The 26,775-nt window shown below is 54.3% G+C and overlaps 3 protein-coding genes across 12 annotated transcripts in view; 2 read left to right on the top strand and 1 right to left on the bottom strand.

Moving 5' to 3' along the window:
* Ccdc13 (coiled-coil domain containing 13) overlaps window positions 1-9,491 on the top strand; it is a 55,862-nt gene extending 46,371 nt beyond the window's left edge. For 4 of the 5 annotated variants that reach the window (XM_039082754.2, XM_039082751.2, XM_063266488.1 and 1 more), the window contains 3 exons: window positions 6,090-6,241; window positions 7,549-7,663; window positions 8,924-9,491. In XM_039082754.2, coding sequence (XP_038938682.1) covers window positions 6,090-6,241; window positions 7,549-7,663; window positions 8,924-9,083 — 427 coding nt within the window. In that variant the 3' untranslated portion in view covers window positions 9,084-9,491. Of the gene's footprint in view, window positions 1-6,089; window positions 6,242-6,987; window positions 7,125-7,548; window positions 7,664-8,923 lie in introns of those variants that run through there. The other variant, XM_039082755.2, reaches the window with a different exon arrangement.
* Window positions 9,492-13,707: 4,216 nt separating this feature from the next.
* Window positions 13,708-20,778, top strand: Hhatl (hedgehog acyltransferase-like). Of its 6 annotated transcripts, none has more exons than NM_001106868.1 (12): window positions 13,779-13,927; window positions 15,423-15,541; window positions 15,731-15,798; window positions 16,203-16,316; window positions 16,447-16,641; window positions 16,874-17,083; window positions 17,248-17,416; window positions 17,756-17,900; window positions 18,000-18,035; window positions 19,749-19,950; window positions 20,244-20,385; window positions 20,555-20,778. In NM_001106868.1, exons 2-12 carry the CDS (start codon window positions 15,436-15,438, stop codon window positions 20,677-20,679), a joined length of 1,512 nt encoding a protein of 503 aa, NP_001100338.1. In that variant the 5' UTR covers window positions 13,779-13,927; window positions 15,423-15,435; the 3' UTR covers window positions 20,680-20,778. The 6 variants fall into 6 exon arrangements, 4 of the variants coding, with proteins under 4 accessions (XP_006244153.1, NP_001100338.1, XP_063121376.1 ...); XM_039081306.2 differs by lacking the exon at window positions 13,779-13,927 and adding an exon at window positions 14,760-14,986 and having other exon boundaries at window positions 20,555-20,776; XM_006244091.5 differs by lacking the exon at window positions 18,000-18,035 and having other exon boundaries at window positions 13,710-13,927; window positions 20,555-20,776.
* A 200-nt stretch (window positions 20,779-20,978) lies between these two features.
* On the bottom strand, window positions 20,979-26,495 carry Klhl40 (kelch-like family member 40). Its single transcript, NM_001108195.2, has 6 exons — window positions 25,258-26,495; window positions 24,317-24,477; window positions 23,911-24,018; window positions 23,624-23,809; window positions 22,107-22,253; window positions 20,979-21,484 (listed from the first exon to the last, which is right to left on the bottom strand). The coding sequence occupies exons 1-6, from the start codon at window positions 26,407-26,409 to the stop codon at window positions 21,373-21,375; spliced, it is 1,866 nt and encodes a 621-aa protein (NP_001101665.2). The 5' UTR covers window positions 26,410-26,495; the 3' UTR covers window positions 20,979-21,372.
* Between the last annotated feature and the right edge of the window lie 280 nt (window positions 26,496-26,775).

The following is a 26,775-nucleotide window of genomic DNA, read 5'->3' as shown; positions in this document are numbered from 1 at the left end:
CACATGCTGTGGAAAGCTGGGTGAGCCAGCCTCTGCTGTTTCCTTCCTCTCTCCATGGGTTCAGTGTCAGGGAAATAAGATTTCTTAGATTTTTATCTATTTTTTCCTTTTAAAAAAGTTTCAGTTTTTTATCTATTTAACTGATATGTATGTGTGTGGATGTGGATGTGTGTGCCTTTGTGCTCGTGTGTACATGTGTGGGTATACACACACACATGTGTGGGATTCTGGAGACCTGAATGGGGTTGTAAGTCTTGGTTGGTAACAAATGGCTTTGCCTGCTGAGCTATTTCTCTCTTTGCTTAGAGTGAGAGGGGCTGTCTCCCATGGCAAATGTCACAAGATGTCTCTTTTTAAAAGAATGTTGTTGGCTTTGGTGTCATGTTTTGTTTTGTGATAATGGTTCAAATGTAGCTCAGGCTAGCCTTGAACCCATGGCCCTCCCGACTCTGCCTCATGCCCCCAGCCCCAGCATTGGACATTTTCTGTGTCTCAGCCTTTCCTATTTGCTATGGTTGCTCTTTGCTGCTTTTTCTCACCTCTTGCCTTTCGTTCAGGGTTAGTTGAGTTTTATGCCTTTCTCTGCAATAGCTCAGGACTCTGTTCTTAGTGATGTCTTATCTCTTCGCATAAACCTCCCTCAGCCATCAGTGGCTCCCATTCGTACCGAGTCACCCCTGGGTTCTCACTCTGCCTGTTGCTGTTCTGATGTTCCTCTTCCTGCAAGTGAGCATCCAAACCCCAGTTCACTTCCTCTCCCCTGTGTACACTCCAGCCAGTGCCACCATAGAAAGTGCATCAGATCTCTGGGCCTTTGTTTTTAAAAATATTTTATACTGCCTTTCTCTTGAATGAAAACCTAAGAGAAATTTAAGGTATAGAATTCTAAAAGGATGGGAGTGCCATAAAAACTATTTTATTAACTGTATTTCGTTGCTACTGGTGGTGTTGCTTAAAATCTGCTTTTTGTTTTGTTTGTTTGTTTGTTTTTTATAGCCCAAGCTGGCCTCCCTAGATAGATGAGGCTGGCCCTCCTGCTTCTATCTACCCAGTGGCACTCATTAGATGAAGCTGACCCTCCTGCTTCTGGCTCCCCAGTGGCGTTCATTCTTGCTTACCTTTCTCTTTAGTAATGCTAAGCTTACTTTGTTCTTGCCAAGTCATTCTCATTACTGTTCACCACAGCTCAGAGGAGACAAGAAATGGATGCCTGAGGCAGCTGACTCTACTTGGTCACTTCCAGGCCAGTGAGAAACCCTGTCCTGAAAAAGATGTGGATGGTACTTAAGGATGGACAAAGGGTTGGCCTGTAGCCTCTGCATGGGTTAAGCACACATCAACATACACATAGACTCCCTCCACATACATAGACATGCACACATGTACGCACACACACTCACACACATGTACACACACTCTCTCACAACATATACACACATACATACTCACACATACACACTTACACATACATACTCACACACACTTACACACACATACACACACATGCACACATTCACACATAGACCTTCACACACACAAACACATATACACACTTACACACTCACATATACATACACACACTCACACTCACACATACACCCTCACACACACATACATATATACACTTACACACTCACACATACACACACTCACACATACATACACACACTCTCACATGCACATACACTCTCACAATATGCACACATAGACACACATACACCCTCTCTCACACACACAAACACATATACACTCTTACACACTCTTATACACACATACATCCTCTCACACAAAAACACATACACACTTACACACTCTCATACACACATACACACACTTACACATAGACATATACTCACACACACTTACACATACACACACATACTCGCACACATTCTCACACACACATACACCCTCACACACAAACACACATACACACACACATACATACTCTCAAACACACACATACACATACACACACTCTCACAGCATGCACACATACACACACATATACACATACACACACTCTTACACACATACACACTCTCACATGTACATACACTCTCACAGCATGCACACATATATACACACACACACATACACTCTCACACGCACACAAACACACATACACACTTACACACACTATGGAAACTCACATCATGCTTTCCCACTTTCCGTGATGCCAGCTGTTGGTTTCTTGAGTCTCTGAGTGTACATGGAACCCACAGTTGAGCAGCAAGCACACATTCCTGAAAGAGCAAAGCAAAGCAGAAACGAAAGCCCTTCCTCCCCACGTGAGTCGGCTCACATTCCCATTTCACTTACCAGCAGCCTTGGATTTGTTTGCTTTTAAATTCTTAATTTGTCATAAATATTTAAGTTGCACCATACATTATGCATAGTCTCTGCCTGTTTCACTCTCTGATACCCCGTGGATTTTCCCTCCTCATCAAGGCGGGGTCTCCTCACAGTCATAGCGTTGATCTCATGACTTCCCTAATTTACTTTACATTCCTTGGTCTGAGTTACTGGTTACCAGTTTTCAGACAATTTGTGTTTATTTATGTCCTCGGTTAATTAGTTTTTGTTTTGTTGGTATTTGTTTTTGAGACAGGGCCTTACTATGCAGCCCTGACTAGTCTTGAGCTTGCTGTGTAGACCATGTTGTCCTCATATTCATAGAGCTCCTCCTCCCTGCCTCCTGAGTGCTGTGATTAGAAGTACACGTTGTTGTTTTATTTTTGCTATGTGCTGGGGATGAACCCAGGGTCCTGGACTTGTTAGACAGGAGCCCTACCACCAGCTACACCCAGCCTCTAGGAACTTGAAGGATTGTGAATAGTGGTGACTTTTACCCATGAGTTTATCCCCTACAGAAAGGATCTTACCACCATCCTTCCCTGCCTCCAGACAGCTCTGATGCTGATGATGCTGGGTCTCCAGGAGCCACAAGCTTGTTTGATTTTGTTTCCATATATACCCATCTTAGTGGGTCTGAAGTTTTATCTCAGTGTGGTTTCTGTTTCCCTCGTGCTAACAGATACTGCAAGTTTCTTTCATGTGCTAACAGTAACTCTTACATCTTCTTTGAAGCACAATACTTTTGCCTACTTTTTAATGAGGTTGTCTTGAGTCCTGTTGCTGTTAAATTGCAGACATTCCTTTCTTTTCCTGGAATTCTTGTATTGTTTGAAGATAGCAAGTCTGTGGTGACTCATGAAGTCATAAGAAACTCTTCAAAAGGCTTGCGAGATGGTTAAGCAGTGGAGGTTCAGCTTGTCTCCTGGCAGACATATTATGCTCACACACACACACACACACACACACACACACTCACACACATACTCATATGTATGCACACATGTACACCTAAATGCACAACCATATGTGTACATACACGCACAGGCACGCACATGTGTGCATACACAATCACTCGATGAGTAGCAAACCTAAGAAGCTCTGGTCTCCCGTCAGTGGCATGGAGTCTGCTTTGCAGTTTCTCCTGGAGGCTTCGTCTCCCTCCTGGTTTCTGAACTGTCATTACTTGTGTAGAGGATCCTTTGACCCTGCTTGCCTGTCATTCACAAGTTCACTCCTGACTACCCTTCCTTGTAAACTCTTGCTCTGGATTCCAGAGAAGCTCCTTGCTCTATCCTCCAGACCGTGGGGTGGTTCCATTCAGGACTATCATACCTGTCAGGTGGGGCAAGTCTGAACTCTTGCCAAAGCCCTGGGACATTCCTGGTTTTCCTCCAGTCAGGAGGGCAGGATGCCTGTGCTCATCTTCAGCCTGAACCTCACCTACACTTCCTGTTCTGGTGCCACACTTTGCTGCTCCACTGTGGCTCTGCAAGCCCTGGGCACAGTGTGGGTCCTCATGTGAATTCCTCTCTGGGGATTGCAGAAGCAGCCATGGACAGTCTCCATTCACAGTAGCTTCTCCTGTCACCCAATGCCACCTTCCTTACATGGAGACAGTGGTCTTCATGGTATCTTCCCTATTCCTCCATTTTTCTTCTGTGACAGAAAAGCCCAGTGAAGGGCACTCTAGATGATTATAGAGCCCAATAGCTGTGGACAGGCAGGGCACACATAACCTCTCCCCCACATAGCTCCAGCAGGAAGCATGTGAGTCCTCATTGTAGGCTTTGAGGGAGCTGAGTTTGGGGCATGGGTATCAGCCCATGCACCATCACCATTCCATGTACTTGCATGGCTGTAACCACTTTCCTGCCATCCAGGTGACTTCCCTCAGGACAGGTCTAAGCTGTCTGTCACCTTCTCTAGGACTCAGTCCCAGCGTCTGCAGACAGGGACAGGCGGTCCACTGATGCCACTGTCTAGTGAGCTTGCTCTTGTCATTGTGCTGTCTGCATCCTCACAGCACTTTTGTCTCACTGACCCTGGGCCCTGCAGAGAGGCTACGTTGGCACTGATGGTTACAGTGCCCTGCAGAGCAGACAGAGTCGGTTGAGGTTGGTAGCAGCCAGCCAGTAAGGCCACCACAGGAGGCTTTCTAAAAACCTACATCCCCCAGTATGCCTGAGGAGCTGGGGACTCGTTTCAGTCATTTCACCAGCTACCTGTGGGCACCAGGAGCAGCCGCAATGCTGGACAGCTCCGCTCAGCTCAACAGTGCTGGTGTGGGCACTGGTCCACTCTTCCATTCTGCCTTTGAGTTGATGTGTGTCTTGCTTTTGAAGACAACGTACCTTGAGGCTGCTGACTAGTTAAACCAACTGGCTAGTGTGCAGGTTCTGGTTAGTAATTGGATTCTTTCAAGTTTCTTGTCCTTCCAATCCTTTGTTGCTCCCTGACACAGAAGATCATTCATTCCCTGCCGTCTGCCATGAACTTCAGGCTGCAACTTCGATCTGCACCCATTCCTGTAACCTTTTGCTCAGAATGGATCTCAGATTCCTGGCCTTCTGGGCGTTTAGTGCCACAGAAATCCCACGAGCTTTGTGGAGCCACAGCAAGGCCCACAGGATGGAACAGGTTGCAGTGTGAAATCATCGAAGCAGGCTCTTCCAGGGCCTTGGGTTTGCAGCAGGCGTAGAGATGTGAAAAGTGTGAAGGAAGAGTCGACCCAGCGTGCCTGTAGGAGGCAGGGCCTGGTATCTCTGCCTGTGAATACTTTGTACTGCATCATGGCCCCCAACAAGATTATCCTGGAGAATCACCTCTCTCCACAAAGCAGGGAATTTTCCTACCTGGGGCCATTTCTGAGAGCTGTGGGTAACTCTCAGGTCAGAGGGATTCAGTGGCAGCTTTGAAGATGGAGGGGGCAGTGTGCCCTTTGATGCCGGCAGGAGGCAGGAAGGGAGGCAGCTCCTGGTGCCACCATGCTCTGAGTGATCTTGGAAGGGGGCTCTTCTCCCCCTAACCCCTATCAAGGATTCTAGATAGAAACCCAGGCCTTTGTATTTTAACCTGTGGCACATGGAGCCTGCTGGCTTCAGACTTAGAGGGCCATGAGACATTAACTTTCCCTATCAAGGATTCTAGATAGAAACCAGGCCTTTGTATTTTAACCTGTGGCACATGAGCCTGCTGGCTTCAGACTTAGAGGGCTATGAGACATTAACTTTGTGCTGTCTTCCAGAAACTTTCTGCTAATTTTGCTCGTTAATTTTTGCTGGCTTTGTGATAGGCATGTTACAACAGCAATAGGAAACAGATATACCACTTTATGTCAGCTCAGTGGGAAGGGGAGAGGTGGCTGAGTTTGCTAGGGGATAGGACAATGCGATCACTCAGAATGATAGGAAGCCAAGACCTGTGTTTAAGCCTCAAAGCTAGGCACACAGACATCTGCACTGTGTGGCAGGAAGTTCTAGAGGCAACAGCAGAAACGCCAGAGAGGTGGTTGCTCTGAGGACAGGGGTTGGGAGCAAAGGGGTGGGACACCTCTCCGGTTGGCGTCACAAGCCTCAGAGGGACTATTATTTAAAATGCCTGTTCTGGTGTCAGTGCCATGAACATCAAGACAAGGCTGGCTACCACCTCCATAGAGGGTCCCACTGTGAGATCCAAAAACTGGGTATGGTGGCACCTGCCTGCAGGGTGTGCAGCTTGTGTCTAATGGCCAGGGTGGAGGAGAGCAGCAGCAAGCTGCTGGAAGCCGAGCGAAGGCTGCAGGAGGAGCGCCAGCGAGCCGTGCTGCTGGAGCAGCACCTGGAGAAGCTGCGCCTGGAGCCGTCGAGGGCCTTGGTGTCCCAGAAAGCCCCTAAGAACAAGCCAGGTAGGAGCCCAGTAGGTGACATGGCCCCGGGAGTAGGTGGGCACCTGTGCTCCTCATTGGTCAGTGTAGGGAGCTCTGTGTCTCTGCTGTGGGGGCCTTCTTGCCCCGTGTCCCACCATGGCTCCCAGAGACTCAGGTCCCAATGGGTGCCATCTAGGAGCCTTAGCATGAAAGGCCAGTGCCCCTGCTGCATGCCCTCAGCCACCATCCCGCACACCAGCTGCCAGAGCCTTTGCCTGGCCCTCGATCAAGCCTAATGGAACCCTGATTAAAACTGGTCTTGTGCAGAATTGGTCTGCTGGGCCAGGTTGTAAGCAAGACTTCCCCTGGCTGGGAGGCCCACGTTCCGTTCTTGGTGACACTCTCCTTATCTGGGTAGCTGCTGCCCTGTGGTCCAAGATGCCTGAAGGGCCCATGCGGCCTCTGCCACTCACTGGCCTGTTGGGGAGCACAGCCCTCCTGTTCTCTCACCTGTCCCAGGGCAGCCATGAGATGGTCAGGTTGTAAAACCACCTCCCTGAGCAGAGGTGAGAGAAGGGAGGAGGCCAAGTGCACAGGGACCAGTAAGCACAGGGAACACAGCCAAGGTCAGAGGATTGGGAAGGAGGCAGGAGGCTGGGGCAGCAAGGTGCAGTGGGAAATGTCTCAGTTCCTAGTCAGTGACCCAGTCACACAGACTCTGGGGGCAAATGTGAGTCCATCTGTTCTTGCAGTGCCAGGGACAGTGCTGTCCCTTTGTCTTTCAGGTGAGAAGGCCACCTCAGAGAGGTCCATGCTTTACCCAAGGCCACACACACAGACGAAGGCCAGTGCTGCTAAGACTGGAGGTTTCCTGAGGCCATTTTAGCTCAAGACATATGATGCCTTGACATTGTCACCCAAGGTCACCGTTGTTTTCCTCTCTGTGGCCTCTAAGCCTAGCTCCCCCAGCATGAAGCTGCTGTATTCAGTGGGCTCAGTGGGGACCAGGGCGTGGGGATCAGAAACAGTGGCAGCCTAATCTTGGGCTCAGCTCTCAGACCAGCCCTCAGGTCCCACTGTCTACTCTTGGTACAAGCAAGTGACAGAAATGAGGGGTGGAGTTGGATGGCCACGAGAGGGCCACTGTGCACAGCAGGCAAAGCCAGGGCGGGGGCAGAGGGCAGAGGGCAGGGGCAGAGGGCACAGGGCAGGTTAGATACATAGAGAGCAGTCAGGGAAGGCTTCTGGGCCGAAGCAGCCCCCACCCCGCACCCTGTAGTGAGGGAGAAGGGAGAGTGTGCATAGTTCTGACCTCACTACAGAAAGTGTCTGCTGCTCCTCTACAGGGCCTCCTGCTGCCAGCACCAAGCCCAACTCAACTGGAAGCGCCAAGAAAGACTCGTCCTCCACTCAGCTCTCTGATATGCCTATGGAATCACAGATAGAGGAGCTGAATGCCAGGTGCTTCCTGCTCAGCCTTCTAGAAAGGGTAGAGATACCTGTATGGAGGCTTCCTGGGCAGAGGGGCCATATCCCTCTCCCTGCACCCTGCCTATAGAGGGTTCCACGGTGCCCTGATGACCCATGGTTCCAAGGAAACCATTACCAATACTGGACTGTGCTCCTGTGTTGTCCAGCATTACCTGTAAAGGGGAACTGAGGAGCCAGGTGCAGCTCAGTCAGCAGAGGGCTGTCCCAGCAAGCACAGAGCCCTGGCTCTGTCCCCAGTGCTGTATACAAGGGTGTGTGGTGCACACCTGTAATGCCAGCACTCAGCACTAGGGTAGCACGGCTGTCAGTTCAAGCTCACCCTCTGCTGCTGGTGGAGCTTGAGTCCAGCCTGGGAAAAGATACAATGCTGTGTGTGTGTGTGTGTGTGTGTGTGTGTGTGTGTGTGTGTGTGTGTGTATCCATGTGTGTGTATCCGTGTGTCTGTGTGTGTGTGTCCATGTGTGTGTGTCTGTGTGTCTGTGTGTATGTGTGTGTCTGTGTGTGTCTGTGTATGTGTCCATGTGTGTGTGTGTCTGTGTGTGTGTCTGTGTGTGTGTGTATCCGTGTGTCTGTGTGTGTGTCTGTGTGTGTCTGTCTGTGTGTCTGTGTGTATGTGTGTGTCTGTGTGTGTCTGTGTGTGTGTCCATGTGTGTGTGTGTCTGTGTGTGTGTCTGTGTGTGTGTGTCTGTGTGTCTGTGTGTGTGTCTGTGTGTGTGTGTATCCGTGTGTCTGTGTGTGTGTCTGTGTGTGTCTGTCTGTGTGTATGTGTGTGTCTGTGTGTGTCTGTGTGTGTCCGTGTGTGTGTGTCCATGTGTGTGTGTCCGTGTGTGTGTCTGTGTGTGTGTCTGTGTGTGTGTGTCTGTGTGTGTCTGTCTGTGTGTATGTGTGTGTCTGTGTGTGTCTGTGTGTGTGTCTGTGTGTGTGTCCATGTGTGTGTGTCCGTGTGTGTGTATGTGTGTGTGTCTGTGTGTGTCTGTCTGTGTCTGTGTCTGTGTCTGTGTCTGTGTCCGTGTGTCAGTGTGTTGGAGTAGTTGAGGCCACTCGGAGCTTCTGGGTCAATTCTGGGAAAGGGCCCAGAGACAGACCCATTTGGTGCATGCCCCCTGGGGGTCCAGAGAAGGGCAGAGGGGTGAAAATCCTGCACCTGCACCACAGCTTCGTCTCCAGGCCCTGGGCCCAGAACACCTGCTGCCTGCTCCATGCACTCAGCCCCGTCTCCCTCCGCTCCAGGCTGGCCATCCAGATGGAAGAGAACGGAGTACTGAGAGACGCCCTGGGCAGTGCCCTGCGAGGGAAGGAGGAGGACTTCCGCATGTACCACCAGACCCTGGGCCAGGTGAAGGGAGTCTTCCTGCAGGCGCTACGGCAGCAGAAAGCCAACAAACAGTAGAGCAGAGCTCTTAGCTCAACTCCTAGAGGACCTCAGGTTCAGGCAGCACCCTCTCAGCTCCTCCCAGAATCGGCTCTGTATCCTAGCAGAGCAGACAAGCGGAGGATACCTGAGCAGGAGTGGTGGCCAGCCATTCCTGGCTGGTGCGTTTCCTCGAGCAGGTGCTGCTGTCCTTGCCCTAGGGCATCTCCAGGGCCCTGGGATCTACGGGCTCTCCACACATAGCTGAGCCCCTTGGTGCTTCCTCTTGCGGCATCCACCTGGAGCCATCCAGCCTTCCCCTGCAATCCCTCACTCGGGCCCTAGCACCCACCTGGCCATCCTGCTGCTGTGCCCAGCCTCTCTGTGTACTTACCGCATAGGGCAGAGCCTTGGGCTTGGAATAAGAAGTTACTTTCAGTCACTACAGCTCTGGTGGAATGTGTTCCTGCCCCTGACAGAGGAACCTGGTCTGTGATAGGTAGGGCTTTACAGGTGTGGTCCAGGCCTCCAAATAGAAGCTGGTGGTCCTGAGTCCAAAGCTAGGGTCTCCAGCAGAGTGAATGCCCAGAGCTCTGATGGCCCCAAGGCCACACAGCTCAACCCATTACTGCTCCCAGAGGCATAGGTGCTAGAGTCAGAAGGCAATCTAGGCAGGCCCGGGCATGGGGTGCACAGGTAAGGCAGTGGGTCTTGGTACGTGGCAGTGTGTCTTTGTTGCAGAGTGCTGCAGGAGCAGCCCAGAACACCCTTATCTCAGGGGCTGTAACAGTGTCATAGGCAGACCCAGGGAAGGCCACCCAAAGCTCTCACAGGCACGGCAGTCGTGCATGCTCACACACGGGCACTGAACATAGGGGTAGGCACATGCAGCTCCATGGCTGTCAACACATTCCCTCCCATGAGACACAACCATGTGTGTGGCTTGTAGCACTGTGACAGCACTCTCTGGAAAGCCTGTGTGCTCAGCCCATTCTTGGGCCACCCAAGGAATCCTGAAATCTCACAACTGGTGCAACTAAGGCCATTAGGATGCGGTGGCAGTTTTAGTGTCATCCCAAGAGTCTTAGGGAGGAAGGGTTCTCCCCTGGTTTCTCATGCAAGTAGCAGGCAGAGGGGACAGGAATGTTTGTGCTGGGAGGGGACAGCATGTGACAATAAGAAGCTGGAGAGATGAGCACCTTCTGCAGGCACTGAGAGGAGTCTGGACATGTGGGGGTGCAGGCACCAGGCCTCAGCAGAGCCTACTGAGTGCGAGGCAGGCAAGGACTAGCCAGCCTCCCTTAGAGGAATGCAGGTCTGCTGTGGCCCCTCTCCTGGGCAACTGAAGGCAGGAGTCCTGGTTTGTGCAGCCTGAACCTTAGCTGGGAGCCACATAGCCTCATTCCACTCAAAAGGAGCATGCATGGCTCTGGGCAGATTTTTTAATCTCTCTACCTCAATCTCACCTACCTTCATCTGTGAAATGGGACAGTACTAGAAACCTTGCTTGGAGGGCCATTCACAGAGTAAGACATTTAGCTGATGACTTCTGTGCAAGGACAAGTATCAATAGACTGGTTTCAGCCATGCCAGTGAAAGAGAGGGAGGGGAAGAGTCCTGCTGCCAGGTGCCACAGTGGCTTCCATTTGTACCCTGTGGAGGGAGCTGGCATCTTACAGAGGTTTGTCTGCATGGGCAGTCCTGACATATGCCAGCTCCTGCGGGCACTGGACTTAAAGGCCAGTGAGTAGAGTCTATAACACCTCCAGGCAACCTCAAACAATTTGCCTGGGGCTTTGTGCTAGGGCCCATCCCCCCACCTCTGCTGGCTGAGGTGACCAGATTCCTAGGGTCCCTCACTGGAGCTCCCTCAGCACTCACTGAGCTAGGACATTCAACGTGTGTGGAGCAGCAACCAGCGCACAGTAAGCACTCAGTAAATGCCCAGCCTTTGTGGTCTCCCTCTTAAGTCAGCACACACTTGCTGAGCATCCTCTCCAGACCCTGAGGTGAGGCAGACAAGCTCCCTGTGCACCAGCTGAACGAGGCTGCAAGCTGCGTACAGCTGACCCAAGCTGCGTACAGCTGACCCAAGCTGCATACAGCTGACCCAAGCAAACTCCACTGTTACCCAGGCCCTTTCCCCATCCCCAGAGTCCAGCACAAGGTGGCTTCCAGTGCGAGTATCCCAAAGCAGCCCATCTCACATCAAGTCTCTGTGAGGAGCCAATAGCTCCCTTCCACATGCCAGTGAGTCTTGCCACACGCAGTCTCTGCTGCTGTTCCTGAGCCTCCATATGCGTGCAGCTCACCTCACACTTCTACACTGCATAGCATGCAGACAGTCATCATAGGCAGACACCACCCAGCATGCACTGCTCTGCACATCCAGGACACTTGCCCGCACTTTAAGAAGCATGAGTTGAATAGCCTGGGGCTTTCCCTCTTTAACTTTCTCACGGAGCCTTGAGGCATCAGGAAGTAGCTCTCAGTCCCATGCAGGTCTCAGCCCAGTCAGCTTCCAGTCCCTTGTTTGATGGGCCAGTGCCCCACCCTACAGCCCCTGGCACCAGTGGAGGGGCTCATCCAGTCTCTACCCTTCTGCCTTTGCATAGGTCACCATCCTGCATGCTGCGGTGCCAGGGTCTCCAGGGAGAGTACCACTGCCGTGTGGGCCCTGCCTCAGTGTCTGGCTCCCTAGCACCTCTGTAAGCAATGAATTGTGCCTACAGGGTGATCACTGGATCCCTCAAGAGCACAGAAAACCCAGTTAACAAGTGAAAATCAGAGGCCCCAAAACAGTGGCTTCAACTTTTCAGCCTTAGCACCTCCTGAGGGCACCATGCTGTGTGACACTTCTCACTGGGAGATACAAACACATGTCTACTCACCCCAGATAGGGAACTGACCAAAGTAATGACACCATCAAAGTCCAACTTGGTAAAGCAGTGAGTTTTTATTGGGGTCGCTTACAGGAATATGGGTAAGGTGTTACAGGAGCACAGGTGACTCAGTGACAGCTGCATCACCAAAGCCCATCCCAGCACAGTGGCAACTCACAAAGCTGGGAGCCTGGAGCACACTGCACAGCCTGCAGGCATCTCAGCAGGTTGGAGTTTCCCTTCCAGGTGGCTCAGTTGACCTAAGTCCCTTCCAGGTATCTTGGTGCTTCTTCTCAGAGCTTCTCCCGCAGTCCTTACAGTTGGGGAGGGTGGGCCTAGTGTATCTGGTCAGTTTCAGGAACTCATTGACACTTCTGAGTTGTCTACTTCCTTAGTCATAGAAGTTTCCTTCCCTGATGACAAAATGTCTCATCTCAGAGGACACTGCTACACAACACACCAAATGCATGGCCTGCCTACGGTGGCCTCACCTACTCTGCTGTGAATAGACTGAGTTCTCACCCTGTGGTGCAGACTCTTCCAGAGGCTTCTGGAGCTGACCTTAACTGTTCCACCTTATGCCTCAGTTTTCTTTCCAGCTGAAGACGGTCCTTGTGGGTTGTGGTGACATTAAAAAGAGTTATTCTGCATACCTCCTGGCTTATGTTATTTACTCTCTGTGATAACCACTAATTGTGCCTCAACACATGGCTCTAGTGTCAGCTGCACCTGCTCAGAAAGCCAGAACCTTGCCTAACCTCCCCCTCTTCCTTTGACCCTAGCCGCCTCTAGCATCCGGATCCCAGTCACATTGGCAGACAGCCCCTCCACTGCAACCCTTTGCCCAACCATGTTCAGGGTCAAAGGCCAGCATCATGGCTTCTCAGTCACACTCAGGAGAGTGTGCATGGTGCCCTCCCAACTGCATCCTCTGGGCCCATGTGTCTGCATTCCTGGGAGGAAGCTCATGCCCTAACTTCCCAGGGTTTTCACAGGACCCTGCTGAGTGGAGGCACAGCTTCTACCCTGTCCATCCTCAGCTGAGCATAGGAAGAGAAGTCACAGGGCCTTTCTTCAAGCCCTTGTACATGAGCGGAGCCACACATTCTCTATGGAGATCTCATCCTAGAGGAAGACTCAAGCAGAGATTTCCAGGGGCCCCGCCCAGCAGGGGCTTAAGTTGCTTCCGTTTCACATCAGGGTCTCTTGCCTGCTATTAAGAGGACGCCGTCCATTCCGGTGACCCTAATATCATCCTTCTACCCAGTCAACTCTGTGGGGACAAGGCTTCAATCCTGGAGCCCCCAACACCATGGTCCTTGCCGGTACCAACTCTACCAGAAATGCCAGTCCTCCCTTGACACCAATGCTTGTCTGGCCCAGTCTCTTGTCAGGATGAACATGCAGGGTGGAACTAGATAGGCCTTCCCTGGACACCCTTGAGGGGGTCACAGATAAAGGCTGCAGCTGGAGTTCACTGATCCAGGATGTGCAATACTGCACACACTGTATATGTGTGCCCAGGCAGCGGGAGCAGGGCTGACTGGAAGTCTGTAGAGATTGCTTAGAGGGCTTCCTGGAAGAAGAGATCCTGGCACAGCACAGAAAAAGGAAGCACAGGCTTTCCAGGGCTGAGGAGAGGGAGGTCAAGTGAGGTCCAGGTGCCCCTGCCTGAGACTGTGTCCCCACAAACCCCTTCCCTCTCTCACCACCCCCACATCTTCCTTGCCACTCCCCGCAGCTCCCTGTGGCCAACAGTACTGCAGCACTAGGCTCTGCTCCACAAACGGTCTGCTCCACTCCAGGAAGGCCACCTCCTCCTCCCCCCTCCTCCGGCTGTCACCACTCACCGCGCTGGCCTCCAGGGGGTGGGGACCCCAGAGCTGGACACACCCCACCATAGCCCCACAGCTCAGCCAGCCGGACAGACTCACGGTCGGACGCAGGACCCCGGAGCCCTGAGGTGGGCAGTGCGCCAGGGTCCCTCTCAGCCTCTTCAAGGTCAGTGCAAGTTGGGTGTGCAGTCCTTCTGGAGCCCTTGAGGCCTGTGGGTCTCACCCCAGAGCCCTCATCCCAGACCATGAGCCCCAAGGTGGGCTTCACTCCAGGTGCACCGGAGCCAAGTGCGGGGCAAAGGACACCCTGGGTCCACAGTCAGCACAGGTTCAGGGGTCCATCAGGAGGGGCCCTAGGCTGGGGGCCAGCCCCCTGCCGAGGCCTCACTGGGGACACTCCCCACCGGCCATGGGGAGCTAAAATTGGAAAGTGGCGAGTGGGAGGCAGCTGACACAGCTATTTTGCGCGCTTCTTCATCCGCTCCGGTTTCACTCTCCTGCTCCACTAACCTGATCCTATGCTTCCCTCCCCCACCCCACCAATGAAGAGGTGTCTCAGCCCTCCAGCCACCGTGCAGAGGCTACTCAGGAAGGCCTGACCCGAAGCAAGCTGCACCAGCACTGGTCTGGTCTGAGCCGGGACTCACCAAGAGCACCTGCCCTTTAGAGAAGCTCACTGGATGGCCTCACTGGCCCACACTTCTCTGTCTGTGTAGCAAGGAGCAGGCTCCCAGAACCCTGGCTGCAGTGCTAGAGAAGACAGATCTGCAATTGGGAGATCTTGGGTTGGGGGAGATGGGGTGACCCTACCCATCTCCAAAGGGGCACTGCACTGTGTTCCTCTTTCCCTCCGTCCCAGGTTTGAACCTAGGCAGCCATTAAAAGACTGGAGGCCAGGCTGAAGAGTGTGGGAGGGGCTTAGGTACTGGCCCAGACCCCAGGGATGGCCCAGCAGGGTAGCCAGAGGGAGTGACCAGACACATCCTGGGACTGATATCGGTCAGCACCTTGGACAGCGGCCAGAGCCCTCCCAGTTCCTGCCTGGCCCTGCCTGGTTCAGCTCTGGCCACTCTGGGGCCTCAAATAGCACAACCTCCAGCCTGCAGCAAGAGCTTAGACTACACAGTACTTCAAGGGGAACAGTGGGTGAACACAGGCAGGGACCTGAGATAAGACAGACTCACGGCTTGGCAGAGGAATGGGGTCAGGCGGAGCCTGGAGCTGAGTGAGTCTGGGGAGTTGGTGCTACGGGAGTTCACAGGATCTCAGGGGACCTTGTGGGCAGGGCTTTGCTTGAGGCTAAGAGAGGCTCACTGAGAGATGAGAAAACTGACATGGGCTAGAGACAGATTCCCCCATGGGAGAGACCCCATGGTTGGGGAAGCCTTGTAGGAACAGTTTGGTGTCCCAAACTTGTCAGCCCATCAGAGGTATGAAGGAGAAGAAGCCATTCTGTGTGAAGTCTGGACTTGGGGGAATCTTCAAAGGAAGCAAGATGGGAGCCGCAGAGGGAGGGAGGAGGTGCCTGAGTGTGAAGATTTGCTGATGGAGTCCCCAGGGGCTGAGTGGACCAGTCTCATCAGAGGGCCCAAAACCCCAGTGAGGGTCCATGGCAGGGAGTGGGGGATGAGTCAAAGCTGGAACTCATGCTTCTCCTACAGCCCTCTCCAGGCCATGGGCATCAAAACAGCGCTGCCTGCAGCTGAGCTCGGCCTCTACTCCCTGGTGCTAAGCGGTGCCCTGGCTTATGCTGGCCGTGGTCTCCTGGAGGCATCGCAAGGTAATGGGGTGGGGGGGCAGCTGGGACAGACCCTGAGGATTCTCTAGGTCCCACTTCGGGCACAGTTCCAAACACATTTAAGAGCCCTGCAGCCCAGAAAGCTTCCCCCCTTCCCCACCCTCCTCAGGTGGGGTGGCCCAGGGAAGGCATATAAGAGCCCCCTACTCAAAGGCTACACTTTGTTCTCAGATGGAGCACACAGGAAGGCCTTCCGGGAGTCCGTGCGACCTGGCTGGGAGTACCTGGGCCGGAAGATGGTGAGTTTCCCATGCCTCTCAGGTCCCTGGCTCCTAGACACACCCCACCCCCTGGCCTCGCCTACTCTATTCTTGCTCTCTGTCTCATGCGGTACAGCAAGGAAGGCTCTGCTTTGAACTTCAGGACCTTCCGCCTTATTTAGGGCAAGCTGACTTTCTGCTTCCTGCCTTCCAGAACTAGGCAACAGGGGGTAGAATGTCAGAAATGAGCTGAGTACAGGAGAGGCAGAGCTTCGAGGAGCAGGCCTGTCCTTTAGGACCCTCACCCAATCCTTCTCCCTGGACACCTCCCTCAGATGGAGGGCAGACACCTACAACCACTGTCCTCAGAACAGGATCTCTGATTGGTTCTTTCCTCTCCACTGCCCTCGCCTGCCTGCCTTCTTCCTGCTTGGGATGTCCAGGATGTGGCTGACTTCGAGTGGGTGATGTGGTTCACCAACTTCCGAAACATCATTGTCTTTGCCCTCTCTGGACATGTGCTGTTTGCTAAACTCTGCACAATGGTGGCCCCCCAGGTGAGCTGGACCTTGGGGACTTGGCCTCCTCCTGTCTGCCCCTTCTTTGTCCCTAATGCTGTTGGAAATCAGTCCCAGGGTCTCCTCCCATGTGCACAGAGAGGTTAACTGAGGCTGCTCATGTCCACAGCTCCGCTCTTGGATGTATGCGGTGTATGGAGTCCTGGCAGTGGTGGGCACAATGGGCCCATGGTACCTGCTGCTGCTGCTTGGCCACTGCGTAGTCCTCTATGTGGCCTCACTCCTGGGCCAGCGCTGGCTGTGCCTTGCCCTTGGCCTTGCCAGCCTGGCGTCCTTCAAGATGGACCCTGGGATCTCTTGGCAGGTACGCAGGAGTAGAGGGAATGGTGTTGACACCCCAAAGGTCCCCCCTCCAAGCCTTTGAGTAAGGCAACCATTTGCACCCCAGAGCATCCCTTGCTCTGTCATGTTGCTGAGCTAAAGTCAGTCACTGTTGCCTGGCAGGACTGGGCCCAGCTCCTACGGGAAGCTGGGAAGGGGCTTTCCCCGGGAGCACGGACCTGCTAGTGAGCCGGGGGCTCACTGTCTTCTTCCAGAGTGGGTTTGTCACAGGCACTTTTGATCTTCAAGATGTACTGTTCCACGGGGGCAGCGGCTTCACAGTTCTACGGTGCACCAGCTTCGCGCTGGAGAGCTGTGCCCACCCTGACCGCCGCTACTCCCTTGCTGACCTGCTCAAGTACAATTTCTACTTGCCCTTCTTCTTCTTCGGGCCCATCATGACCTTTGACCGCTTCCAGGCTCAGGTGAGGGGAACCCCGTGGGCTCACAGAGCATGGCTGGACCTCCTCTTCCTGACCTTGTCTTAGACATAGCTCCCCAAGCACGAGCACCCTGTCCTCAGGAAGCTGTGTCTCCTCTCCCCAGGCCATTTGTGGGTCTCCTCTCAGACAGGGCTCTGCCCCTCCAGGTGAGCCAGGAGCCAGTGAGGCCAGAGGGCGAGCTGTGGCGCATACAAACCCAGGCAGGACTCAGCGCGGCAGCCATAGTGGCTGTCGACATCTTCTTCCACTTCTTCTATATCCTCACCATCCCCAGCGATCTCAAGTTCGCCAGCCGCCTCCCAGACAGTGCCCTTGGTGGGTCCCCAAAGCAGGGCGGAGTCAGGGCCGTCACCAGGATACTTTCATGCACACAGCACCCACGGGTGCTAGGACTCGGAATGGAGTCTGAATCGTGTAGGATACATTTGCTTCATCACACAAAACCCCTACTCTCCCAAGCAGCGGGTAGCACTCGAGGGCGGTGGCTGATTTTCATGGGTCACCGGGACCAGGGAGGTGCAGGGTGTCTATGGAGGTAGGGGTGGAACAGAAACAAGACCCTCTGTCCACGGGAGAGGCAAGGCTCAGAATTTGGTTGTCCATAAGGGGTGGTCAGTGCACTGACCTCCAGACAGTGATGTCACCTGTCCCCAGCGGGCCTGGCCTACTCAAACCTGGTGTATGACTGGGTGAAGGCAGCAGTCCTGTTTGGTGTCGTCAACACTGTGGCACGCCTAGACCACTTGGACCCTCCTCAGCCTCCAAAGTGCATTACCGCACTCTACGTCTTCGGGGAGACGTGAGTAAGGAGGGTGGCCTGTCGCTGGTCCCGCCCTTCCTTAGCTTCATCCGCCACCCATGCACCTAGCAGATCCATGTCCCTCTGCTCTCCCTACAGGCACTTTGATCGTGGCATCAATGACTGGCTTTGCAAGTGAGTTGGAGAACGATACCAGCCTCCTTGCAAGGTGGTCAAACGGGTTGGGGCAGTTGATTGTTTTAGAGATTGGCTCTGGGTCTGAGGAAGCAGGAAGCAGTGGGGAGGCTATGCCAGTTGCCTGGGTGACAGACAGCTTTGGACTTTGTGAGACCCTAAGAATGGTGGGGGTCGAGACACATTTGGCAGCTTGGTAGAGGTCATGTTTAGTAGGGGTGTCCGGGGAATAGGGCAGCGCCTAAATTCCTACCTGCCACCTGGGAAGCTGGACAGGACACTTTCACACAGAAATGCCTAGGTGACACTGGGACAGCATACTTGTAGAGACTCAAAGAGACTTGGGGGAGCATTTAGGCCTGAAAGTCTAGAGTCCAGAGAAGCCCGGAGGACTGACCGTCCTCCATCCAGTGAGCATTGAGTTGGGTGAAGGAGACCAGGCTGAGAAAGCCCAAGTCCTAAGTGGAGAGTGAAATGAGGAGGGCCAAGGGGCAGGGAGATGGGGCCACAGGGACGCTTGCAGGGACTGAGGAAGATACAGCAGAAAGGCACAAAGAAAGTGGTCAGCAGGAGAGGACACATGGCCATGTGAATCCCGGGAACCAGAGTATGCAGGCATGAAGGGTGCACGGCCATGTGAAGTGCACACACACACATGTAGAGAGTGGAAAGTATGGGAAAGAAAATGGTCTGACTGGGTAGGGCTGCTGGCTAGAAGCTTCTTTAGATTGGAGTCTGAGCAGGCCTCTAAGAGGACATGTTTGAATTCAGGCTTACATGAGGTCAGAGGACGAGGGAAATGTACACTCAGAGGTGTGAATCATGTCTGAAACCCAGCTCATGAGGGGAGGAGGGTAGGGTATGAAGTCAGGGCAGGGGGCAGCCACCTGGCCGCAGAGCGTCTTCACGCCACACAAGAGCATAATTTATCATCGGAGTGTGAGTCGTGAACTGGCGTGATCTGAGCCACACTTTAAAATAAGATTTGTTATTACATGTGTACATGCGTGGGCCTGAATGTGAGTATGTGCATCACATGCAGACAATGCCTACAGAGGCCAGAGGAGAGCATCAAATATCCTGAAACTGAAGTTGTGAGCCACCCGATGTGGCTTCTGGGAAATCAACCCAGGTCCTCTGTAAGAGCAGTGCACGCTTCTGAGACTCCGGCCCCATGAGCTGCACTCTTAAAGCATTTGTGGAGAATGTAGTGGGGGTCAAAGGCAAACACAGGACTAAGAGGCCCCTGAGCAGTAATGAGAGGGACCCCAAAACTACAGCAGGGAGTGCAGGGGATGGACAGAGGTCAAGACCCAGCTGAGCTGACAGAATTTGTGCCTTGGATGTTGGAGAATCCTGACTACAACCTGAGTAACCGCTGATGTATGTTCAGCTGAGGTGGGGCTGGGGGCTCTGGCTTGAGCGGAAGTGGGAGGAGCGGTCTCTGGAGTAAGATGTCTAGTAGCAGGTGAATATCTGAGTAAAAGAGACTGAGCCGAAGACACATGCTGGGGTCATCCACAGACTGTTTTGAAAAGTTGGGACAGAGCTGGGAACTAGAGAAATCCAGCCGTAGATATGCAAGTCCAAGTACTCCCCTCCACACTTTGGAGCTGGGCCGGCAGAGATGCAAGGTCCAGAGGTTGATGCACCATGCACTGCCCTGCTGTGCATCCCATGCTCCAGAAGGCTCTTCTCCCGTCTTCCCTGCAGATACGTGTATGACCACATCGGCGGGGATCATTCCGCCGTGATCCCGGAGCTGGCCGCCTCTGTGGCCACCTTCGTCATCACCACCCTGTGGCTCGGACCTTGTGACATCGTCTACCTGTGGTCTGTCCTTAACTGCTTCGGCCTCAACTTTGAGCTCTGGGCACAGAAGCTGGCAGAGCATGGGCCACTGGCACAGATCGAGGTGGGCAGGAGGTTCCAGGCTGTGACTGGCTGGGATCAGACCGATAACAGGAGGTGGTGGCACAGTGCTTTCTGGAGTCATCCAGGCACACTTAACCCCTGGTCCAGAACTTTCTCCCTAAACCTCTCTTGTTTGCCAGGACAGTGTTTCACACAGTGGGAGTCTGGGTGGCCCTGACCTGTGAGTGGCAGGGCCTAGCTGCATTAGTCAGCTCTTATCCCTCTGGGACTGAGTGACTGACTGACCATGTCCCTCTCTCCTGGCCCTCTTGTGGACATATTCTTGGATGGCAGGCCCGGCTATCGGAGCAGATGTCTCGGAGAGTCCGGGCCCTCTGTGGGGCTGTAAACTTCTGGGCTATCATCATGTACAATCTCGTGAGCCTCAACAGCCTTGAATTCACAGAGCTGGTTGCCCGACGCCTGATACTTACAGGTAAGGGGCAGCGTGAGTGAACACAGCCAGTGCCCGACCCCATGAGAAGGACAAGAACCTCTGATCCACGCAACACCCTAGCCACCAGGGGCACTCAGCAGGGGTGTGTGATAAGAGGCAGAGTCTCTAGGATGGGATGCTTCAGGTATTATGACTCCTTCTCCAACAGGCTTCCCCCAGACCACACTGGCGGTCTTGTTTGTCACCTACTGTGGTGTCCAGCTGGTAAAAGAGCGTGAGAGATCCCTGGCACTGGAGGAAGAGCAGAGGCAGGACAAAGAGAAGCTGGAGTAGAGGTGGGGACAGAGGACCAGGCTCTGCTCAGTGGCTTCTGGGCCCTAGGCCCAGACCATGAAGCCTGACCAATAGAATAAAAGACTTTTCTACCACAGTAGTCTCCTGGCTCCTTGTCCACTCTGGGCAGGGGGTTGGCGGTTCCAGGCTTTGGGGGAAGGGTCAAACGAAAGACATGGTGAGGAGTCGTATGAGCACAGGACCACCCACTCAGCAGCCCAACACGGGTATAACCAAGCTCTTAATCCTCAGCCCTCTGGACCCTGGTTCTTTGTGGCAGCTGATGCTAGACCCTGGGGTAGATGCTCAGAAAGCACTTTATTGTTCCTGAGATTCCTAAGGGAGGTCTGGGTTAGCACAAGAAGGTGCCATCGACGGAGACACTCCCATCTGACTGGCACGGGCACTGAGTCCCTCAAGAGACTGTATGGCACACACAGCCAGCCCGGGCAGGGCCAAGACACAATCTAGGATGCCTGCCTGTAGCTTTGCAGTCCTTGAGAAGACATGGCGACCCCAGAGGGACACCGGAAAGCAGGTAGCAATGTCCCTTTCCTGACTGGAGTACCCTTTCTGACTCATACTGGGAACCAGAAGGGCTCTGGCCTCTCCCAGATCCACTCTGAGTCCCACGATGCTTTTTTTTCTGAGGCCACAGGACAGGAGGAAGGCTCAGTGAGGGTCCTGCACTGGTCACATCTTGGTCAGGCGAAGCACGTTGAGGCGCACAGGGAGGAAGGTGGCTCCGGCCGCGTAGGCGATCTCTCGTAGGACCCCCTCCCATTTTTTCTCATCCTCATTGAATCTGAGGGGAAGGGAAGGTGGGGCAGGGATGGGAGCTTCATCAACTGAAACCAGACAGAGACCCCATAATGTGCGGTGGTTGGTGTCCTAGGCCACCTCCAAGTACATCTGTTTCTAAATGATTTTCATGTGCTTAGAATCCCCGTAATGGACGCCCCCTAAGAAAAGACACCCTGCGGTCTAAAGCAGCTCCCTCCCAGGAAGAGCCACCTCCCAGGTTCCCACATTCCTCAAAGTTCACTGCTGTCTGGAAGACTTCCAGCCCCAACTCGGTTTTCTCTTCTCCTCTCTGCAAGACGTCCCCCGACCTGACCACACAGGGGGTGTGTGTGGAGAAATAGCTCTTGGAGTCTTGATCAGCTACCTCTCCCTGCCAGGCTCACACGTCAGGGCAAAGCATCTCAGAGACAGGGGAGAGCAGACTCTGGGCCTGCGCCCTAAGCTGAGGACGGCTCCTATCTATGACCTGCAGCAGATGCTCCACAGTGGGGCAGGCCACCACATGTCACTCTCCCCCTCCCCCCCCATGGGTTGTTGAGAAGCTGGGATGCAGGAGGACTCTTTGATGACCTTGCTCTGAGACTCTTCAGGATCCCCCATCGGATCCTCAGGGTCGGGCTCACCTCCATATGTCATTGAGCTCCGTGGGGACCAGCTCTCCAGACTCCGTCTCCAGAGTGGCAAAGCCGCCCAGGGCGTAAAGGGTGCCAGCCAGGCTGACCAGGCTGAGCGAGCTGCGTTCCTGAGGGAAGGCCTCAAAGGGGGTCCACCTGGGAGAGGGGGAGAAGGAAGTAGTCCAAGGCTTCAGCAAACCTCTGTTCCCACCATGTCAGCACCAATCTCCACTTTACTAACGTTCAATCAGCTACAATGCTCTGGTCATCCCAGCCCTACTCCCCACTTTCCTTTTGCCCTTTAATTCCCTCCCAGGACTCCTCCCCCTCCACACCCTTCCCCATCACCTTGCTGTTCTATCTAACCTGTATCGTGAGTGGAGCCAGCCCCACCTCCCCACCCCGTCTATCTCACTACACCTGTGAGCTTAGAGCCCGGTGTTGCTGGACTCAGGCTCAGACCGTAGTTACCTCTGATGGCCCCGTTCTTTTGCATACCCTCTATCCCTCTTGTCCTAGATATCCTGATGGTTCTCCTGGTGTCTTCAGTCCCTGGCATTCTGCTTGGGGAGCTCCTCCTGCACACCCCCTAGTACCCTGAATCTATAATTCCTGGATGGGCTCTCAATTTGCCGCCTGATGCCAAAGGTTTGCCTAACAACTGGCCTCTGAGACTTACTTAAAGCATCCATGTTACTCTCTTCCCCATGCAACACCGAACCCACCACTAAGCCCAACAAATGACCCACAACTAGGCCAACACCAACCCCACCACTAAGCTCAAAGAATGCCTGTAGAAGGTTTTGGGGATTTAGCTCAGTGGTAGAGCGCTGGCCTAGCAAGCACAAGGCCCTGGGTTCGGTCCCCAGCTTGGGGAGGGGGGAGGGGATGCCTGTAGAAAATGCAGCTCTTCTGCCCCGCCCATTCCTAAGAAGCCATGCTCCAGGGCTTCTTTTTGACTCTTCCTAATACACCCCCAGCTCTAGGACTCTGCCACCCTTGTCACAGCTACAACCAGACCCCTCATTCTCTGAGAAATTTCTGAATCTTCTGTCCTGTGACAGACAGTGAGGTATGGAGCTTAAACCCACGGGAGACATTTCACTGGCCTTAATTAACCCTGTACCTCTCCCATCCCGGAACCTTCCCACACCCCTCACCCACAGATCTCCACTCAGAGCGTGGTTTTTCTTCTGGGGAGCCCCACCTTTTAGTGTTGGGCACTCACTAACCACCATCTTTGCTGGATGGGTCCTGCTGGCTTCTGTTTCCTGAACTGACTCCGTTACAGCATCAGAGCCAGTCCGTTGCCTGGTAGCAGTCCCCAGATGAGGAACCCGTCAACCCCAGACCCCACCCTGGGAGCCTTTCTGCAGATTCTCCTGCAGGAAAGCCTTGGAGGACTAGGGGAGCTATTTCTATGCCAATGTCCCAAATCAACATGGGGACGTAGGCCTGTGACCCTCAGCAGGGCAAACAGGGCTGACATAGGTACACCGCCACAGGGTTGGGGGCGGAGATCGTACTTGTTGTCTGCGATGCTGTACACCTCTGTGGAGCTGGTAAGCCCTGTGTCTGTCACCCCTGCAGCCACAAAGATGCGGCCATCATGGACGGTGGCCCCAAAGAGTGAGCGGGCTGTCTTCATGGGTGCTAGCTCCTTCCACTCAAACTTCTTGGGGTCGTAGACACACATCTTGTTCAGACATTTCCTGTGGGGTAGATGGGGTGAGTGAAGACAGAGGCTGGGGTGGGGGACAACTGTCTGCCCCTCAGCCACACAGAACCTCCTCGCCACCAGGCTAAACCTCACCTGTCTTTGCCTTTGCCGCCAATGACATAGACAAGGTCCATGTGTGAAAGCACGGAATGGCCGTAAACCGCATAGGGCAGCGGGTCTGACTCACCCCATTTGAATGACCTGGAGGAACGAGAGAGCCCGGAGTGCAGCTTAAGCTCCTGTGGAGTCTGGCTCTCCGAATTCACACCCACGACACACACCCAGACTGCGTTGGGTACATTCCCCTCCCCTGAGCTCTTGGGCCTTCGAACCAACCCACCTACTCCTCTGCTCAAGGACTATTTTCAGGTCTTCACCCGATGGCCGTGCACCTGTGCAGGCCTCCTGGCTGCTACTGTGGTCCTAGCCCCACCCTATGGCCTCTGCCCCAGACCATCCTGTCCCCCAAGGTGGCCCCAACCCCTGCACACACACTCACAGCCTGTCGTAGCACAGGACTGAGTCCAGGCTGTCTTCGCTGTCCTTGAGCTCCCGGCCGCCGACCACGTAGATGGCATTAAGAGCCTCCCCCAGGCCGAAGAGGCAGCGAGGTGAGGGGAGAGGCGGCATCCCCAGCCACTCAGAGTCCAAGTGGTCAAACTGTGGGCGGGCAGTATCTTTGGGTCAGCCCTTTCCCCCACCCCTTAAAATCTATAGCCTTCCATCCCACCATCTGTGTCTGCCTAACCCAGTGGTTATAAGTACAAGGGGCCCACCTCAGAGAGTTGTCCAGTAGCTGCATGGTATGGATAGACACTTGATACCATTTAACTTCAGAAACTTCTCCCAGACGGCCTGGGAGAGCTGCCCCTCACCTCCTCCAGCTGTGGGGCCTGTGGACTTGACCTTAGCACCCAGCTGCTTATCAGCCCCTGGCTGCCTATACCAGCTCACCTGGCCATCGTGACAGGGTTGTCTGTCTGGGTTACCAACAGTGTTAACTCCCTCCCCTCCCCCTTCACATCTCTGGATTTCACCCAGCTGACAAGGCTCAAAACCACAGGTCAGGCTGTAGATTCTCCTTGCCTCTGAGCTCTCACAGTGGCATCCTCAACCTGGACTGGCTCACCTGCCTCCCAGCCCCTGCTGAGACTCAGTTTCCTGCCCTGGAAAGGAGAAAGCAAGGTGCTCTCTGTGTGATAATCTGTTCCCCACCCGGTCCTGGCACTTCTGCCAAAGCCCTGTTTATTGATTCTTTGCACTTGTCTCTGACCCTCCAACCCCTCCGCTGGGCCTCTTTGGAAACTGGCTGTAACTCTTTCCCCTTCAAGCAACTGGCTGCCAATCAAAGGTCCTAGATCCAATGACAGACCCCCAAGTAGACGCAGGCCCTTCCCAGAACCCAGCACTAGTCCCTCCCTCCCAAGGCAGGCCAGGCACCTGCAGGAAGTAAGCACTCATAGGGTCTTCCTTGTTGTCCTCGTTGTAGAAGAGGCCACCGGCCACGAAGACTTGGTTCTCCTTGGTCACGAGACTGACATGGTTTTTGGGGATCTGGGTGGACAGGGATGCACAGTAGCACTCGTTGGCAGCTGGGTCGTACGCCACAGCGCCCTCCTCGCTGATCATGAAGATGAGATCCTGCAGGAACATGCCGAAGCGCAGAGTATCATTGAGTATCCCGGGCAGCACTCGTTCCTCATCATCCTCAGCCTTGGTGTCTTCTGTGCCCTGGTTGGCCTCCTTGGTCCGAGCTGTCTGCTCACCCTTCTCCTTCTTTTTCTTGCGCAGCGTAGTGAGGCGGCCCTCGTGTGCGTCCTTCACCATCTGTACCTTGCGCAACAGCTCAGGCTGGGAGCGCACAAGTGGGTGGCGCTCCACGCGGCTCTCCAGGAAAGCACGAGGCAGCAGGCGGCAGCGAATGCTCTCGAAGACCGTGGGCAACGCACGCTGGTGCTCGGCCTGCACATCGGCATCGCCGCTGCTGGCCCAGCGCATCACAGCCTCGAACACTGCCTCCTCCTTCTCCACGTTGAGGCCATCGCTGGAGATGATGGCGATCAGCTCATCAGCTGAGAGTCCCAGGAAGTCGTTGTCGCGTGCCACCAGCGGGAAACGTGCGCAGATGAAGTCGCGCGCGGCCACAGCTAGACGCGCACAGTCCAGCAGGAGGCCGAGGCGGAAGACAGCCAGGCAATTAGCCAAGCACAGGCGCTTCTGCAGGAACGACACGCAGATGGTGAAGATGGACGGGATCTGGAATCGATGCGCCGCGGCAAACAGGTCCTGAACGCTTGCCTCGTCCAGCGCGATCTCCGATGTGTACAGGTAGTGCAGCACCTGGGACACTACATCAGGCGACACCTCCTCCAGGCGTAGCTCTCCCGCGCCATCTGGCTCAGCCAGGAAACGCGCACGGAAGTAGGGGCTGCAGGCAGCCAGCACCAGGCGGTGGCACGGGAACTCGCGCTCACCCACACGCACTACGCAGTCCAGGAACTTGCCGTGGTCCAGCATGTCCTTGAGGCCATCCTGCAGGAGCGTCTGCTGGTACAGACGCTGCTCCTCCGCCTGCTCCAAGCCCAGCGTCATGGTGCGGCTCTCTGGAACTCAGCAAGTCTGTTTGTCAAGGGCTGCCCTGCACACCTCTGCTCTCCTGTGGGGCAGTGCACTGACTGTGCAGCTGTCTTCTCTGGGCTATATATAGAGGATGCCTGGACCCTGTAAGAGGAGCCGCCTGGCCTCCTGCAAATGACTCACAGGGGACAGCTGAGCAGAGGCTTTCTCCCTGAGCAGCCTTGAGTCAGAGATAGGGGATCATGGGGCGAGGGTGGGGTGTGTCTGGACCTTTCCACAACTGGAAGGTCTCTTAGCCCAGCACACAGGAAAGCTTTGTCTCTGGATTCCTTAGTCCAGAAATGTGGCTACCCACGAAGGGGACTGTAGCCACCCCTGGTT

Source organism: Rattus norvegicus, chromosome 8, assembly GCF_036323735.1.
Source record: "Rattus norvegicus strain BN/NHsdMcwi chromosome 8, GRCr8, whole genome shotgun sequence".
Taxonomy (NCBI): domain Eukaryota; kingdom Metazoa; phylum Chordata; class Mammalia; order Rodentia; family Muridae; genus Rattus; species Rattus norvegicus.
This window is presented reverse-complemented; position numbering and strand designations above follow the sequence as displayed.

Coding starts and splice junctions, on each gene's coding strand:
- Hhatl (NM_001106868.1), top strand. CDS start 15,436: ATGGGCATCAAAACAGCGCTGCCTGCAGCTGAGCTCGGCCTCTACTCC. Junction 18,036..19,748: donor ATCAATGACTGGCTTTGCAA/GTGAGTTGGAGA, acceptor TCTTCCCTGCAG/ATACGTGTATGACCACATCG. Junction 19,951..20,243: donor GGCCACTGGCACAGATCGAG/GTGGGCAGGAGG, acceptor CTTGGATGGCAG/GCCCGGCTATCGGAGCAGAT.
- Klhl40 (NM_001108195.2), bottom strand. CDS start 26,409: ATGACGCTGGGCTTGGAGCAGGCGGAGGAGCAGCGTCTGTACCAGCAG. Junction 23,810..23,910: donor GGCGGCAAAGGCAAAGACAG/GTGAGGTTTAGC, acceptor TCTACCCCACAG/GAAATGTCTGAACAAGATGT. Junction 21,485..22,106: donor GAGCTCAATGACATATGGAG/GTGAGCCCGACC, acceptor CCTTCCCCTCAG/ATTCAATGAGGATGAGAAAA.